We start from the raw sequence: 18,474 nt of genomic DNA, 5'->3' as shown, positions 1-18,474 counted from the left end.
TATACTTAATAAGAAATCCATTTCATAACAAATTGGAAGTCAAATGTTATACATATTGTATCACTCTCTCCATCTCTCGCTCTCTTATATCTTCTCTCTTTGCCAGACTGACATATCCAGGATAATGGAATGAGAAACAAAACTACAAAAATCATGTTTCACTGCAAACTGCCCAATCTCAACTGCAGAAACAAAGCCTCCGATCAATAGCACGTAAGATCGCTGTGACCTCAAACTTTCTCCCACTCCAATCGTAAAACGTTATCTGCAAATGAAAACCAAAACTTAGTATAGCTCAATGTAACAGAAGTTGCAAGTGCTACATACCGGATGTTTACCAGACGTGAAAACATACCATCATTTTATATCATTTCAGGCTTTAGAGCCGCTACAGAGACAACAATTGAGATTTATGATCAATGCCGTTGAAGACAAAAGTTCCGGAAAGGGGCACAAACTGTCTTGTTATAAGCTGTAACAGTGTCAGAACAGTAAATGTCACTTTAAGTAGCTATATGATATCACTAATCTCTACATACAAAGCAGAGCTAGAAACACAAACCTTAATCACTTCCTGAGATGCAATTCCTCCAATGAAAGCAGCAACTGCATGGAGCTCGGCAGCACCAAATCGACACATCTCATTAATTAGGTCCTCGTTTAATGTAACGCTATTGCAGCCCACATCACTCAGCAGGCCAACAGCTGTAGTCTTCAATCGAGATATGTCCTCGTCCATTAAACTATGGGAAAAATGAACATGCATAATCAGTACAATATTATAAATTTGTACCGTAATATAGTCATAAACAGTATTAGGTGTTACCCATCAAATTGCCCAGGAAAACTGTTGTAATTGGCAGCAAACCGATCGACAGCTCTAAGCAAAACATAAAATCCAGCAGCTACACTGTCATGGAAATCAAATGAAATAGTGAACTTTAAGCAAGACAAATCCACAGTTATATGTAATGTATATTCCTTTCTTATTTTGGGTTGGGGGATAAATACTTTAGTTCATTTGCTCTATTTTTTCAGGAAGGGGTTGAATTCCGCCAAAACTTCCATTAGTTTGCCTCAAGTAAAATTTAAGAAAAAATATTTGGTGGGAGAAAAACAACGTTATCTAATCCTTTAAATAAATAAAATAAAACAAATCTATCAAGAAAACACATGACAATTCCCCTTCTACTCTGACAAGTAGAAACGTTTTAAATAGATAAGAGTGGTACTATACAATATGTAAAAGGATTCTGGAATCTTTATTGTTCAGATCTTCAAGAATATATCATCCCACAAAAGAAATAATAATTCTACAAACAAGATAACAAAAATCCAACGTAACAAAATCATAATGTACCTGTGATCCTCATCTGTTAGAAGCTTCTGCAACTCTAGTGCGGTTGGAGAATTGAACTCATCTTCGACTAGGCGATACCTGCAAACCTACAAAGCAAAGATTAGTGTTCAACTGAAGTCCGCTAGGCAAACATCAAGAAGCTTAAGTAAAATGTTTCTGAAAGACTACGACATCAATCCCTAATATGCACACTGCATTCCTAGCTAAAATTCCACAGGAAAGATGCCTCAGATCTAAACTCCAACTGTTTTGCAAACCTTATGGTCCAAATTGTATCCACAAATGGGGAAAAGTCATCACAAGACTCTATTTCATCACTGGATAACTACTAAATATTCTAAAAATAGTAGCAATCAAATAAATTATAAAGAGTAAGTCTATGGAGTACAGAATCAATTGGATTCCTTACCACAAAAAGAAGTTATAAAGTGGTGAAAACTTATTAAAAAAAAGGTAGGTGAAATTAGAATCTTATGAACATGTTTGGATCCACATTTACAATTAAAAGAATACTTGCAGGACTGGGGAAGCAAAATATGTAAGTCACACAATAAAGTGGAACTCGACACACTTACTTTGAGTTTTCTTGCATTCTTGCAGAAACTTTTTATTGTTGTCTTTGAGATGCTGTTTGGATCCCTACCAATTTTTTTCAGAATAGTCCTAACCCCTTGCTCAATAACAAGATAATCAGCCTCAGCCTTGGCTTGGTAGAGTTTCTGCAAAGATATATAGTGCCTACAAGAGAGTACAAAGAACTCTTGCATCAACAATTATTTTTTTTTAAACACAAAAAAAAGAGAGAAAGAAGAAAGGCTAGTTTATAAGATCAGTCACTAACTCTGTTGAAGATGTCATATCTGGTATTGATCCTTCAAGAGGTGCCTCGCCACCACCTTCATTTTCTATGAACTCCTGCAAAGTGAAGATTTCTGATTATGCTAGTCAAGAAATTGACAATGGTATGGATCTATTGGACAAGCTAATTATAAGCATGTGATTTTCTCAATCCAAAATATTGATAAGCTACTTACTTATCCATTGTAAGTGGCTGAAATCTCTAAATTAAAGGAAGACAAACTCAGCATGAGAACTCTGAACACATATTCTCTTTGATCATGTTGGGTATTTCACATAAAATCCCCCAAATCTAGCATAAACACGTAGGAATGGGGCTCAAAGCTATGTGTTCAAAATATGCATGAATGGTGGTCAACTGCCTAAACATTACGCTAATTACCACTAAATAATTTTGAAAATCAGAGTTTCAGTCTTGAAACTTATAGGCCGATCAGTTGTTTTCCAGAGAAAAACAGAGGGCCTGGAAGCCAAATCAGGAAAAGAGGAATCTATTTGAAACCATAAATGATGTACAATATGGTGATAACCACTTTATTCTGAGCACCTCAGTTTAACACAAAAAAAATTAAGCATGCTATATCCAGTTCTCATGGAACAAACAAACAAACAAACAAACAAACCTTCAACGCTGCCACCATCACCCAAAAATCAGATGAATTGGAATCAACTTCCACACAGCTATCTCCAATAACCTGTTGCAAGTCTGAACCTAAGAGATAAAATGAGAAGAAAAACAGAATTAACCACTTGTAAAGTCAGACTGATATTCAACCACCAATAATCAAGGCTGAAATGCAGTATGATCATAACCTCCAAATAAGTATACGGCAACACCCAACAAAGATGTATAAATCTTCCATCAGCTATGGATGATGCCATTTATCTTTTCTTTCCAGATTAATTATATTATGTGAACGACAGGGGAAAGATGGATAAACTCTGTTCGTCCGAAACAATGCAAGCAATAATGCCAATTCAACCCCAACTCCATTGGAGTGAGAGTAGGATATAATAATCACCGAGCGTGCCTGGCACACTGTCATCCATGCAAGTACTCTAAGTTTCTAACCAAGCTCAACTTGCAGCTCAGGATTACCAAAAATATTAAAATATTTCATTAACATCAATAATCAGTCAGAATGCAAAACATAAGTGATGATTATTTTTCCGTTCTTGGAAATTTAACAAGACAACATCATCTTCTGAAATAATATACTGGGAAACTACAACCAAACTTAAAAATGATACACTTACTAATTCCTCGTGGAGCAAAGACTTTGAAGGAGGCCTCAACGGCTTCTTTATAGTTATCCTCATCTAGTGCAGTCATCCTAGCTTGAATAAGCTCCTAAGTAATCCAAGATAAATGGGAAATAAATAAACATATTTAGTAGAAAGCAATTGAAAGAAGAAAAACAAACATAAAATGTATAAATCAAGCAGGTAAACCTTGAACTCTTTTCTCTCTTCCCTAGTTGATGGAAGTTTACCATCATGATTGTTGGCCCACTCCTCTGCCATCTTGACAAGAATAAGGACATATGGCGTGTGTTTGTGAGCAACAGGATCCGACACATCTAAATCAATGTTTTCTGCATACCTACAATAGATAATAGAATCCATTCAGAATCTTGAAAACCAAACACACGGTGTATATTATTGAACCATTGATTCATTAGGCAACACACACAAATAGGTTAAGAAATCAGAATACCAGTCCTTAGTGGCGAAGGCCAATTAGCATAAAATAAAATCCATATGCAAATACTTAGTTATCAGAAATCCAAATAAGTAACTCTGAAAATGTCTCAGATGAAAACACGAAAAGCAGAATTTCATACCTTTTCAGCTCAGGCCATGGATTATTTAAACGAAGGTCATCCAGAAAATGTTCAGGCTTTGACTCGATCACAGTATGTTCCTGCCCAAAAAAACCATAGAGAAAATGGAGAACCTATTCAGATTCAAAGAAAAATATTATAACGATAGCTCTGTGAGATCCATTTTTGAACCTTTCCATCTAGATAATTGTAAGTTTGGATAACAAACCATATCCATATAAGCAATTTGAAAGCATGTTCTGTTTTCTTATGACGAAGACCTATCATCGAAAGACGAAGACCTATCATCAGTACACTATCAATCTTCAAACTAGGCACAGCTGTAGAGTAACATCATATCTCATCCCTCACAAATTCCATTAATCTCACCAATTGGAGATAAAAATTCAAATGCTTAAATTCAGGAATATTAATACCAAGACAGAGACAACAATTTCATCAAAAACTCAAAACTGCATTACCTTCAAACTGATACGGACAAGCCCAGTGAGGCCATAAGAGCGAGCAAAGATCAGTATCACATTTGCCTCCCTGCAGATTCTATCAAGCTTTACCATTGAACGTTCCCCTAGCTGATAGTTGAAATTAGAAAATCAGGGATATTACAATTAACAAGAGTGACAATAGATATCGAAAAATACAAGTAATCGCAACAGAATCTCATGACCTAGATTCTCAATACAGTCCGTCAAAGCTATTGCATACCGAGGACAAATACTTGTAACTTCACAAAGTCAGGTAAACTTAACATCCACCATCCAAATAGCCACTAAAATTAAGCATAAAACTAAACTAGGCAAGTTTTATAACAAACAAGGAAACAAAGAAATGCTGAGTATAAGGCATGTACATAATCAAATTCTATTTACGAATGTACCAATATCACATGCTCACTATAAAAAAATAAAAAATAAATAAATAAATAAACATTGTAATGAGAATGCAGGAATGTAAGGAGAAAACTTGGCAATGAAGTTGTCATGTAAAAATATGTAAGCATACTTTGGCTATCAGTAGAGCCCATACCTGAGTAGCTACAACCAAGGTAAACTGAGAAAAGAATGATGGGTTGGTCTCAATCAAAACCTCCGGATACTCTTCGATAAACTTCGCCTTAACGGAATCATTCAGCTCCTGAAGAAACTGGCAAACGCATTTCGCTTTCGATTTCCCAACGCTCGATTCATCAACTACCAAAAACCCAACCACCAAAATGCATAAAACCCTCAAAAAAACAGTAATCACACGTGAAAACAACAAATTCAAAACATACCCATTTGACCAACACAAAAATTAAACATACCCATGAAGTTATTTCCGAGGTCACCCAATTCGACTTTAGATCCATCGATGACGGTGATGCTTCCAACCCCGCCAAGAACAAGGTTCTTCAAGGTTTCGGAGCCCGTGGGGCCGCAATTCAGTAGGCATATGCTGGCTTTCTCTAGGGCTGCCTGCCCCTGCTCGCCCCAGATTCTGCAATTTCAAATGGGTGTAAACAAACAGAGGATTAGATTTTAAGCGAAAAGGATTGAACGAACAAAACCATTTCGAAAAGGATTGAACGAGTTGAGAGTGGCGTCTGGAGAATTTGGGGGATGGTGGAGGACAAACGGGGAAGAGGGGAGACGAGAGAGAGGGAGTACCTCAGCTGGCGATCGTATTTAGCTTTGGGTTCGGCCATTGATGCTTTTTTTTTCTTTTTTTCTTTTTTGCTCTGTGAGTCTGCGATTACAGAAAAAACTCTAATAAATCGCTTGGTAGTTACGCAGAACTTCACACAGTGGTGCCGGAAGGGATATTAACATAGTACATTGTCTTTTCGCTTTTCAATTATCTTCTTATTTTTCCTTTTTTACAAAAATGAAATTTGAAATAGAAGTCTCACGAACTCCATTAAAATCCAAATCCATGTTCTCTCAAAATTCATAAAATTATTCTTTGAAATCTTATTTGAATACACCCTTTAGTGTTGGGAGTGAAACGAAATTATCGAATTGTAAAATTTATGGAAGGAGGATGCGTTTCGTTAATGGAAGTGGTTTCTATACACTTCTTTCATTTGCATTCTAGCCTTTGAATATGATAAATAAAAACAAAATTAAACATGAGTGCATAGAGTGTGAAATGAGTGTGGAAACCGTTTTACTTTATTAAAACCCATCCGATAGGGTTTACGGGGAGGCCTCAATCTCCTCGCTCAATGCCTTGGTTCAAGTCACTTCCAATGCGTTTAATGGTGCTAAACCTATTATCGTCTGAACAATGGTTGTTTACCTGTTTGGCCCAGCTCATGAAGCATGCTCCTTCAATGATTCAATATTGGGAAATAGTTGACTCATGCAGGGGCATATTGGGAAATAACTCACTCGTGCAGGGGCACAATTGCCCCCGCACAAGTGAGTGTGTTATGCATCCATTGATGGGGAGCCCTTGCTCCGGCAGTTTAACCAGCCTATTTTCTCAGCCTATGTATGATCTGCTCTTCAAGAGTAAAAATAGCTCAGTTATCCCGGACAACTCCTTGAAAGGATACAAACTTACGTGCGCATGTTCCAAACCAATGATACTGAGATAGAACATGGAATCAAAACTGATCACTGTCACAAGGATAAGCAAGAATAGCAGCAGTTACTTGCAGTTGCATGAACAAGAACATTCTGGTAAAAACGGAGCTACTACCGAAGACTCATACATCCGATACCAAGCAAGAAATTCTATCATGTCAGAAGTTAAAAAACGGAACTAATTCAAATGAGCAGTTAAAAAGTCACCGATGTATAAGAGTTAACGACAAAGCCCTCTTTCTTTCTCAGCAGATTCAGCACTACCTATTGGGAATGCTACAATAACTCGACTTAAGGCGTGAACAAGATGCACAACAAATGAACAATTACAATGTAGAACTAAGCCATAAACGCGTAATGAGTTCCGAACATCAAACAGTGAAGGCATTTCCGTTGTGGCACCAAAATCAGAAACCAAATAACTACATTCTTGCATCTTTGAGTTGAATGACCGCTATTAAAAAGTTCGTAGATTTAATGAGTCAATACAAGTACTGTTTTATCTAAACAAGACAAACTATCTAAGTTAATGATACATTCAGAAATTAACTACAACTGCAAGCCTCCAACACTTAATAAGCAAAGCAGAACATAGCCTATTCACTACAAGACTTGTATCAATTGCGCAGACAAAAAAACATAAGCCACTACCAAAGATGCAAACCACAACGCCAAGTAGAAACATGGATTCTTGTAAGTAACCGTCCATCATGGCAAAGAAGCCGTCTTTCCTTATCAGCACTACCGTGTCAGATTTGTCTTGAGACCAAACCCCATCCAAGGAAAACAAGTCCCATAATTCACACGCAATAACTCTATTTACGGCGCAAATAAGATGTCCAATTACGCGGCCAAATACCACAATTCAGGTAATTTCAGCACAACATTACAATATGAACCCATCACAATTTAATGGAAACCCTGAATGAGTGCAAAAACATCAAACAGTTCAAGCGCGTCTCATGGAATACAACCATACCAAAGAAGCCGTCTTTCTTTATCACTACTACCGATTTAGATTTGTCCCAAAATGAAAACCCATCAACGGAAACAGTACACATAATTCACACACAATAACTCAATTTGCGGCGCATATAAGATGAGCAATTAAGCACCCAAACACCGCAATTCGGGTAACTTCAGCAACATTATGAACCCATCACAATTGAATGACAACCCCCAATGAATGCAAAACATCAAACAGTTAAAGCGCATCCCAATTCAATACCCAAATCATAAATCAACCCAAAAATTGCTCTGTTACGAAACTTTTCAGTAAATTTTATTAATAATCTCAGCTGTATCTTAAGCAATTCTCCACCAAGGTACTACCACAAACTACAAATTAAAAAACCTAATCTACAACAAGGGTTCAACAGAACATTCTACAATTTCCAATTCAATGTGCAGCAAGAATGTCCGTACTAAACAGATCGATTATCGGATCTGGCGAGTCGTGAACCGGGCTCGAGGGGCTGAGGAACATAACGGACTTGGTGGCCGCGAGCTTCTTCCTCTGGGGGCATCTGGGGCCGAAGATCCGACCCGAGAAGCAAGGAAATCCCTCCATCGCGTTGACCATGGGAAGACCTGCGTCGGACACCGGAGACAACGGCGGCGATACACGGACCTGAGAGAGCCAATTGAGCTGGTGCGATCTGGCCCTGCTGATTCGGGAGTCTCGGATTTGAGCGAGCGCGCCGGGCTTTAGGTATTTGAGAAATGGCTCGGGCGACCGATTGGGGGAGGACCGGCGGTGAAGGGATCTAGATCGGCGGTTCATGGCTGGGAGAGGGAGAGGGGGAGAGAGAGAGAGAGAGGAAGGGAGGGAGAAATGGGGGGGGGGGGGGGGGGAATTGGTGGTGGTTTGTAGAGAGAGAGATAGAGAGAGAGAGAGGGAGAGATGGAGAGGGTTAGGTTTTGTGGGGGTTTTAAGGTTTGGGGGAGGGAGGAGAGAGAGGCGGGAAGAAGTGGAGGGAGAGGTGGCTGCTAGCGTTTCAAAACCAAAGAGAGGCGCGGAAACTTCCAATACTGAATAGAAATAGTAGGGTTTTTTTTTTTTTTTTTTTGGTTGTTTTTTTTGTTTTTTGGAGCGTCGTGGTGGTGTGGTCCGGTTATGGGCAATGTGGCTGAGCCTGCGTTGGCTGGTGGGTGCTCGTTGTCGACATGTTGTGAAAGACTGCGAAAGAAACCAAATGGCTGGGATTGGTTTCCTTTTTAAATTTGATAAATGAAAATGCACCATGCGATACAAGTAATATAATTGACTATTACGTTGTTGAATATGTCAAGGAAAGAGTCTGGAACGAATAATCTATCTGAAGAAATGGTAAATTAGCGCAAAGACATTTGTATTTTAAGCTTGATATGTTGCTTTGGTCAATATGGAAATGATCTTACCCTTCTTCGTCTCATTTAGTTTGCAAAAGAATTGGCTCATTGATTTCATTTCATACAAATGATTCAGAAGAAAAGGATGAGAAAGATGGAAAGATGAGAGTGAAGGTTAGGGCATGCAGAAAATGGATGAGAACGACAACACAAAATAACCTAATGCAAACGAAGATAAAAACCCAAATCATAGGTTGCAAAAGCGCAACCTAGAAGGGCAAAATTGTCTTTTGCCTATAGCACAGATGGAAAAAAAGGGCAACAACAAGTGGATGGGAGGGCATTTTAGGGAGTTCACTGCTGGTGAACAGTAAATTTTGTTTGGGTTTTAGTATAGATGAGTTCACCGTTGGTGAACAGGAGACTTTTGTTTGGGTTTTGGTAAAGATATATATATATATATATACACACACACACACATACATACATACACATATATATAATATGATGTGTGTTGTTCGGAAATAAGAAGTTTAAATTAAACTTTTATTATGTTGTAAACTTGCAATACGCAATAGTATTGAATTTATTTATGAAACGAGTAGAATGTACCTTTTATATCATTAAAAAATGACAAATATCAATATTTGTTAGAGATGTGCTATAGTTTAAATCGTTACCGTTATGTCATGGGTCAATTGCTATATACCTTAATTTTATAAACGACCGTTCCCTTGTGGATGTGATGACATACTAAAATTGTCATGGTATTCCCCTTTTTTATTTCTTTTGGACAATTTGAGGGGACAATACGTGAAGAGTCATAAGAGCTCTTGTATAAAAGCTTGTATTTGCCAATATGGGGCAATATACTTGTTGACCTTAAAAACTACCAAGCCTATGTGGTGCGTAGGCCGAGTAATTAATAAGATAACTACATCCTTTGGTTCGATGCAGGGCGTGCCAACTCATCGGCCGAGTTCAACCGGGGAGTAAAATATGTTGATGTGGCATTGATCGCGCTGCTGACTTCTTGATCTTGTGACTGCAGCCAAGGAAGGAACACGTCTCGGCCTTCGGGTTCTAGAGCCTAAAGAAAAGGTTGCTAGTTCTGCGAAGTTCAATATCAAATTCGGCTTTCAATGTGCCAAATGTAGTAACCTGGTAACACCTCACTTCACCGATAAGGCTGATGAGATGACCTTACCAACAAGGACTTGAAAATCCTTGTCGACTGAGACTTGGATAGGTAATCAATCGACCGAGAAGCAATGTTCTTTATCCAAACTGAATGTGCTTCTTGATCGGCTAATTCTACGGCTCCAGTGCTGTTTATCCAAACTGAAGATATGTCGATGAGACAAAGAAAATAAAGATTTCAAGGTTGTTGAGAGGTTTCGCGTATAGTGAGAGTTTGAGCAGGGCAGTTTGTGTGTTGAATTAGAGAGAGACTTCAATGTTACATACGACTCTGTATTTATAGTGGCTGTTTTTTGCTTGACACAGCCTGATAACTTTGTAGAGTCCAATTGCAACGTTAACTCGCGGAATTGAAATTGATCTGTGTCAAATGCCAAGGCATATCTTTCAGATTTCGTGACTTTTCAAACAAAATAAAGCCTATCTAGGCTTTATCACATCACATCAGAAACCTAGCCCACCTAGGCTTCTTATCTCATCAAAAACCTCCATCAGAAGCCTTTAAACTCATATGATAACTTCCATCACCATGCAAAAAGGCACAATCTACCTAGGTTTCTTATCTCATCATTATCCAAGAACATCAAATCCTAGGCTTATCACATCATCATAATTCCATCACCTTTAAACCCATTTATGCATGCATCCTGTAACATCCCACATCGCCCCAGGGGAATGGATCATTTAAGCCTTATATGCATATTCACATCTCTATCTACCACGAGGCATTTTGGGAGCTCATTGGCTTCGGGTTCCATCGGAACTCCGAAGTTAAGTGAGTTCGGGCGAGAGCATTCCCATGATGGGTGACCCACTAAGAAGTTCTCGTGTGAGTTCTCAGAAGCAAAACCTTGAGGGCATGGTCGTGGCCTAAAGCGAACAATATCGTGCTACGGTGGAGTCGAGCTTAGGATGTGGTGGGGGCCCGAGTCGGGATGTGATAGTTTGGTATCAGAGCTAATCCCTGGTCGAAAGTGTGCCGACGAAGACGTCGGGCCCTTGAGGGGGATGGATTGTAACATCCCACAGGGGAATGGATCTTCTAAACCTTATATGTATATTCTTATCTTTACCTAGCATGAGGCCTTTTGGAAGCTCACTGGCTTCGGGTTCCATCAGAACTTTGAAGTTAAGTGAGTTTGGGTGAGAGCATTCCTATGATGGGTGACCCACTAAGAAGTTCTCGTGTGAATTCCCAGAAACAAAATCATGATGGCGTGGTCGGGGCCCAAAACGGACAATATCGTGCTACGGTGGAGTTGAGCTCGGTATATGGTGAGGGCCCGGGCCGGGATGTGACACATCCTGATCAAATGAATTTCAAATTCATTTTTAGCTTCCAAGTGCCGTCAGACATCCCAAATCAATTCAAACTGTATTGCTTGCTTAGGATATAATTCGCATCCTATTTATCTGGTTTAAGAAGATGCAAATAATGCATATTAAAAGATAATTATTATGATAAAAACCATAATATTATCCTTTAACAATAATAAAATTATCTTAATTCTTCCATCCGACGGTTGGGAGCTATGTTTACTCAACGATCTTGATTGCACAGGCTGAGGGTGTAAGTTTGGGTCTAAACATTGCCCCTTAGTTTCCTTGAACTTCGACTCGTAAGCCGAATGGTTAAGGAAATTAATTGTTCGTAGCCAATAAAAACCTGTCCCAGCTCTCGACTGCCGAGGTCGAGAAAAATTTGAAAAGTCGAGAAAAATTAGGGGTGGAGACAAACCACTCCTGGCAGCTCGGCCTGTTATCCATCAAGGTCAGCAACGCAGCAATCATGGCAGCACACATTACACAAACACTTTTTCATGTAAGCATATATATCTATTGCAGGTCGAATGACTCGGTAGAGACTTTTCCGCCAGAAACCTTACAAGTGCTTCGACCGTCTACTTATTGGGCCGAGAGGAACTTGCCATTATGCCCTTGATTCTTAGTAACTTGCCGAGGGAACACGGTTATATCTCATTTTGACCAAAGAACAACCCATGGTCCAATGTTTTATAGGCCGAATGACCCCATGGTTAATGCTACAATTCTTGTGACTAAAAGGTCAAAAGTCTTAATGTTGGCATTCTTTTTTATTTTCATCATTGTCTCTAGCATGCATGGTTTGACAAATTGGGTCTACAATTTGAATGACCTTACTTTACTGCAGGCCGAATGACCTTATGGCAACTTGTGCCTAACACCAGCTCATGCTAGCCAAGCTCGACAAACAGTTGGCTATATATATGTATATATATACTTGCCTACCAAGCTGCAAGCATGCATTGGGTGGCTTGGCATGATATATCTTTTGGCTAAAACTCTAATTTGCATGCCATGATACAACTTCTGCTTTGACGCCGAACTGTAACACTTCATGCTGTAACAGTTCATGCCATGATTAATTTTGCCATGATATATCTTTTGGCTGAAATTCCAATTTGGTGGGACTTCGTTCTGTTACAAAAGTTATATGCCGAATTAACCGAACACAAATCGGTCGACACGAGTACTACCCCTTTATTTTCTTAAATATCGGTTTATATAGCCGAATAATTAAGAAAATGGTTTATTTATCACCCTTTTTCGTTTTTTTCTTTTGTTTTTTGTTAGCAAAAGAAAATGAAAACGGTTGAATCATAATAAAAAATCATCCCCAAATACTTTTGACTTGGTGAAATATTTTGCATTATCAGATGCCGAATGTGTTGGACAAGTATTAAACCCCCCAGGCATAATTACTTTGTTAATTTCGGCTTTTAACTCAAATAACGTGGCCGAACGGGATTTCTCCATATCGGCTTTATAACCAAAAATCATATCAATTGGCGTAGCTTCGATGTCTAAGACCATGTCTCGACCATATTCACCATTGGAGAACTCTGATGAATCATTTTCTAAGTAGATTTTTGGCTCAGAGACTGAACTTTTTCTTCTAGGCCTACCATACTTTCAGTCTCGACCGAAACAACAAGTGGCCTAAGTTTTTCTTCGGCCGTCTTAACAATTTTCTTAGGCTGAATTTTGATTGTGGCCGGAGCGGAAAATTGTCCCCCGATCTTTTCAACCAACCATTCTTCAAATGGAATTGATTTGTAGTCGAAAATGTAAGAAAAATGTTCTCCATCTAGCCAAGCATTAAATCGAGCCCTGTCTTCATTTACCCATTGCTATTACAGGGTAACATGAGCTTTATTCTCAACATGTAAGCTAATGACTTTTGCATCTCTTTATGGCCACAAAGAACTTTTTCCATTTCCAAAGATCTTTTACTTTCCTCATTGTGTTTTTCCAATTACTCTATGAGCTCGTACAATCGGCTACATGGAGCCAGATCGGAATTTTGATATATCATATGAACTTCGTAGTTTTAACATTGGGTTCCACCAGGTGTGCCAAAATGTTGACCCTAAAAACTACCAAGCTTACGTGGCACGCATACCGAGTAATTAATAAGCTAATTACGTCATTCGGTTCTGTGCGAGGCGTGCCAACTCGTTGGTCAAGTTCAGCCGGGGAGTAAAATATGTTGATGTGGCGCTGAGCAATCAATCTCCGAATTACATTCATAACGAATCCAAACGCAAAGTTGTAAGTGTTAATTTAGTACGTCCAAATATCAATATCGACGACGATGACAAAAACATAATGTTGTTAATCTTTAAAAATGCAAGGCTACCAAGCTTTTTTCCCTTTGCTTTGCTGGTAGCTAGTAGCCATATCTTTCTATTTTTTATCAAACGATAAATTTGTTAAATTAAAGAGCAGACAGGTTTTTGAACTTATGTCATGGTGCATGAACAACACTTTTCTCCACTACTGTAGTAGAGGGCCATTTGCATAGCTGGTAGCCATATCAATCGCATCGGATTGAACGCAGACGACAAAAAAAGACCAGTGTCGCAAGGTGTGGTAGCCATTTGGAGCAAAGACAACGTATACTTTCCTGCAACTGTGTGTGCCTATCCACGATTGATAGTAGAAAGAGGCAAAAGGTTTGGCACGAATTATACTCAAAGCATTTGTCATATCTATCAATACTATCTTATAAGTTTTGACATGTGAATGTTGCATGTACCAAACTACGTCAGGCCAATGACACAACCTTTGCACTTCAATTTTTGCTATATCTACGAGTTGTTCAAGACAAGTACACACACTATATACTTAATAACTGGTTGAATTTTTCAGGTCAACGGGCTGAGAATCTCACTCTAATAGTATTGATGTTGTTCCTAACTTGGTAACTATCACCTGCTCAATCCATCAGGTGTGAGATTTTTTCACAAAAGGCCTCGATGTTAGTTAGAGCGGAGTAATTCTATTTTAAACTCTCTTTTTTTTTTGCCCTCTAGCTGATGTGAGATTTAACACGCCCATGCACATGGGATCCAATTAGTGGGTCACATATGGAAGATCCACACATCGGCAATCACATGGAGCCAAGTCGGGGCTTACCCAACACGTAGGGCCAACGGGGACCCACCCAGTCACGTGGCAACATTGGCCTACATAGAGCCAAGTCAGGACTCACCCATTGCATGGGGCCAAAAGGGACTCACCTAATCACATGTCAGTATAAGCCCGTCTCCTGACTTTGATACCGTGTTGAATTTTTTAGGTTGACGGCCTGAGGGCCCCAGTCCACCACTGATATTGTCCCCAACTTGGTAATTACCACCTGCCCCATCTGTCAAGTGTGGGGTTTTATCACAAAAGGTCTTGGTGTTAGTAGAGTTGAGTAATTCTATTTTAAACTCTTCTTCTTTTGGCCCTATGGCCGATGTGGGATTCAACATAACTGACTCTAAATTCACACATTTATTTATGTTACAATTGATCATTTACAAGGTGACTTTGACCGTTGATGCATTATGAGTTATAAATGCATAAACGGTCGATATCAACCCGTGAAGTAGTGTTAAATTGATAACATTTTTCAAATATGATAAAAGAACGAAGAAACTTCCCAAGAGAATTTCAATCGTCCAACTTTACTAATTCATTATTAGTCTAAGACCCTGTTTAGTATCATTTTTATTTTCCAAAAATTGTTTCACTCTAAAGTTAAACAATAAAAAATGTTTGGTAAAAATAAAATATCTTGCTTATTTTAAAAGCAATAGCCTCTAGACGGTAACTTTTAAAAGCAGCTTGTAGGTAATAAAAAACGAAGTTGAACTTTTAATGAATATTTTCAAATCATATAATACCCTCATTAATTTAAAAAAAAAAATGATTTTGTTTAACCTGCTATACTCATTTTATCTTTTGGAGAACAAAGTAACGGTCACCGTTTACCACTACAAACACTAACCTTACACCACCACCATCGCAGTTGCCATCATCACAATCGTCACCATTAATAGTGCCGCCATCATCACCGCCATCGTGCCGCCACTGCCACCATGACCTTCATAACCACAGCCGCCACCACAACCGCTGATGTCGCCACCCCTACCACCATTGTTACCTCTATACCTTAACAACCATACCCATTATTGGTACACCCACCATAACTCTACTTTTTCCACCGCCATCACCACTATCGCCACCATCATCACCAACACACCACTGCCACCATTGTCACCACCAACACACCACAACTGCTATCGCCACCATCCCCACTACCATGTCCATTTTGGTTAATATACAACTATATCACTTTAAATTTACCAAACACTTTTACATTGTTTTTCATACTCACAATACTTTTAAAAATACAGTATCAAATGCTCAACTACTTTATTTTACAGCTGATTATTCTTAAAGTACAACATAAACAATTTTTTTTTACAAAGTGCAGCAATCTCAAACTGGCCATAAGTCAACTTCTCATGAAAGAAACTTTTATTAAGAGTAAATTGTAGCAATGTTCTCTTAACTTTAGTCAAATTAGAGCAATGGTCCCTCAATAAAAAATTCATTACTATTGGTTAACTTCGTCAGAATTCTATCAAAATGAGTTATTTTGAAAGGACGATTAATACAATTGGGTTAAAGTTGAAGGACCATTACTCTAATTGAGTTTAAGTTGAGGGACCATTCTTTCAGTTGAATTAAAGTTGAGGGACCATTGATACAATTTTTCTTATTTGATCTTCCATATTTGCCCATTGATTTAGCCTCACGTGCATGATACATGACTCATTTTGACAGAAGTTCTAACACAGTTGACGAAAAGGGTCATAACTGCACATTTTGATGAGTTGAGGGACCAATGATAATGCATTTTTAGTTGAGGGAACATTGCTTCATTTGAGTTAAAATTGAGAGACAATTGCTACAATTTACTCTTGAGAGATTTTATTTGGACCCTGCTATCCTATCTCTACACCCAACTAAAAAATTTTCTCTACTAAACTTTCAAGTTTGCCCTTAAATAAATAAAAATAAGAAAATAAAAGAAAACAAACATTGGTGTTTTTATCTCTACACCCAATAACTAAAAAAAATGGCACACATATGCACTCCTCCATTATTTCCCGTAAAACACACCCAAATGACAACAAAATATGCTCCTGAGTTCATCAACAAGTAAGCTTGCTAGAAACTCGTGTTGCATGAAACCCTTAGCGACCCTTATTTATAATTTCAGCGGAGAAAACTTCTTACCAATTCGTTGGACATGAAACAAAATCCTGCAATATGAGAAAAAAGCTTCCATGTCAGTGTCTATTTAAAAGAGATAGCAACAAGGGTTTCTAGCAAGCTGACTTGTTAGTTTTAATAATTTATGCAAGTAGCCAACTCCCAGATAATGGTTCAAACAAGCAAACATATTAGCCAAAAACCTACGCTGAAATTATAAATGAAGGCTGATAAGGGTTTCTAGCAAGCTGATTCATTGATGAACTTGAGAGAATATTTTGCTATTATTTGGGTGAGTTTTGTCGGAAATAATGAAGGAGTGCACTGGTGTGCCAGTTTTGGAGTTATGGGGTGTAGAGATAAAAATACCAATGTTTATTTTCTTATTCTTATTTATTTAAGGATAAATTTGGAAGTTTGGTAGATAAAACTTGTTAGTTGGGTGTAGAGATAAGATAACTGGATCAAAATAAAATTTCCCTTTACTCTTTTATTAAGGAAGACATAATAAGTAAGCTAAAATAAAATATATAAGGTTAACATATACTCTCAATACTTGTATCCTAGCTCATTTAATCGCATTTCCACCCTTTTAATAGATTTGGGTTCAAGAATGAAGTTGGGACAGTTACTACTCACATGAATAATAAACTGCATTGCACCTTGTCCAGACAAGGAATTATAAGAGCTAAGTATGAACTTTTCTTAAATTAACTAACAGTGTAATGCATTAAGTCTCCTCACATATAAAAGTTGTTTTTAATTGTAGACAAATTGCAGTTTATAATAATTTTAGTTATATATAAAGAGGAACAAATTTTTAACGTTCATCGTGTGGAAATTGCTCCTTCTTTTCAACTTATTGTTTTGGTGTGCAAATAGTACACTCATTACAAAAATGCCCCACTTGGCCAAAATTTCAAATGGCAACCGTAACCGTTCCTTTTGAATAATTGAAATTGACCCAAAAATCTAGTTTTTTTTATTTTTGTCACAAACTGCATAAATATTAGCATACATCACCGGTCCACACTTGTGATGATCATGCACCGCCCATCTTGTCGTTGGAAGCAGCTCTTATGATGTGTACCCCATCCTTTTTTTGTTTTTTTTCACAGAAAAATAAAAAATAAAAAATAAAAATTTGCAGGCTCTTTCTTCGGGGTCGGAAATATGAATTATTGAGTCAAATGGTGGTAGCCCACCGAAGTGGCAAAAAGCGGATTTGGTTCCTCTCCTGAGCCTAAGGAGAGAATCCTCCTGACTAAAGGACTTGGGCCGTTGGATGAAAATTCAATAGCTATAATTATTATAACTTTAAAGAGACCTTCCTGTTTGTAGCTGTTGGACTTTCATTCAACGGTCCAAGTTATTTGATTAGAATGATCCTCTCCTTGAGCTCAGGAGAGGATCCAAGTCCGCAAAAAGCAAATTGCGATTTGACAACCTACTCACCCGGATTCAAGTTCCCTTCTGAGAAAGGAAGGGATATGGTACCACTTGTCGAATCTACCCCAACTTCACGTAAATGGTGTCGTTTTTGGGAAAATGACCATAAAATCCGAATCTGTACACTTCTTGTTTTTCTTGAAAAAAAAATAAAAAACCATTTGAATAGATTCGCGACAACGATCTACTTTTTCAAGAACGAAAAAACTTAGGACGTGTTTACTATTCAAGAATCGAAATGAAAATAAGGAGTTCGATTTCGATTACAGATTAT

At 38.1% G+C, this 18,474-nt stretch overlaps 2 protein-coding genes across 3 annotated transcripts; both read right to left on the bottom strand.

Annotated features, from left to right (window-relative positions):
- LOC137707980 (NEDD8-activating enzyme E1 regulatory subunit AXR1) lies at positions 1-5,873 on the bottom strand. Of its 2 annotated transcripts, none has more exons than XR_015958500.1 (15): positions 5,709-5,865; positions 5,366-5,538; positions 5,089-5,252; positions 4,524-4,634; positions 4,063-4,142; positions 3,671-3,821; positions 3,476-3,569; positions 2,842-2,930; positions 2,202-2,275; positions 1,936-2,098; positions 1,361-1,446; positions 827-910; positions 563-743; positions 339-472; positions 1-265 (listed from the first exon to the last, which is right to left on the bottom strand). XR_015958500.1 is itself a non-coding variant. In XM_068446937.2 (15 exons), the coding sequence occupies exons 1-14, from the start codon at positions 5,744-5,746 to the stop codon at positions 389-391; spliced, it is 1,572 nt and encodes a 523-aa protein (XP_068303038.2). In that variant the 5' UTR covers positions 5,747-5,873; the 3' UTR covers positions 1-265; positions 356-388. The 2 variants fall into 2 exon arrangements, 1 of the variants encoding a protein (XP_068303038.2); XM_068446937.2 differs by having other exon boundaries at positions 356-472; positions 5,709-5,873.
- A 2,016-nt stretch (positions 5,874-7,889) lies between these two features.
- LOC137709174 (uncharacterized) lies at positions 7,890-8,639 on the bottom strand. Its single transcript, XM_068448285.2, has one exon. The coding sequence runs from the start codon at positions 8,410-8,412 to the stop codon at positions 8,029-8,031; it is 384 nt and encodes a 127-aa protein (XP_068304386.1). The 5' UTR covers positions 8,413-8,639; the 3' UTR covers positions 7,890-8,028.
- Between the last annotated feature and the right edge of the window lie 9,835 nt (positions 8,640-18,474).

This window comes from Pyrus communis, chromosome 17 (genome assembly GCF_041283825.1).
Source record: "Pyrus communis isolate YQ-2024b chromosome 17, ASM4128382v1, whole genome shotgun sequence".
NCBI classification, from domain to species: domain Eukaryota; kingdom Viridiplantae; phylum Streptophyta; class Magnoliopsida; order Rosales; family Rosaceae; genus Pyrus; species Pyrus communis.
The sequence above is the reverse complement of the archived record's forward strand: the minus strand, read 5'-3'. Positions and strand labels throughout refer to the sequence as shown.

Bases quoted from the DNA above. Each gene is read 5' to 3' on its own strand.
- LOC137707980 (XM_068446937.2), bottom strand. From the start codon at position 5,746: ATGGCCGAACCCAAAGCTAAATACGATCGCCAGCTGAG. The intron at 5,539-5,708 runs GTACTCCCTCTC...TTGAAATTGCAG, and splicing joins AAATACGATCGCCAGCTGAG to AATCTGGGGCGAGCAGGGGC. The intron at 911-1,360 runs GTACATTATGAT...TTTCCATGACAG, and splicing joins CTAACAGATGAGGATCACAG to TGTAGCTGCTGGATTTTATG.
- LOC137709174 (XM_068448285.2), bottom strand. From the start codon at position 8,412: ATGAACCGCCGATCTAGATCCCTTCACCGCCGGTCCTCCCCCAATCGG.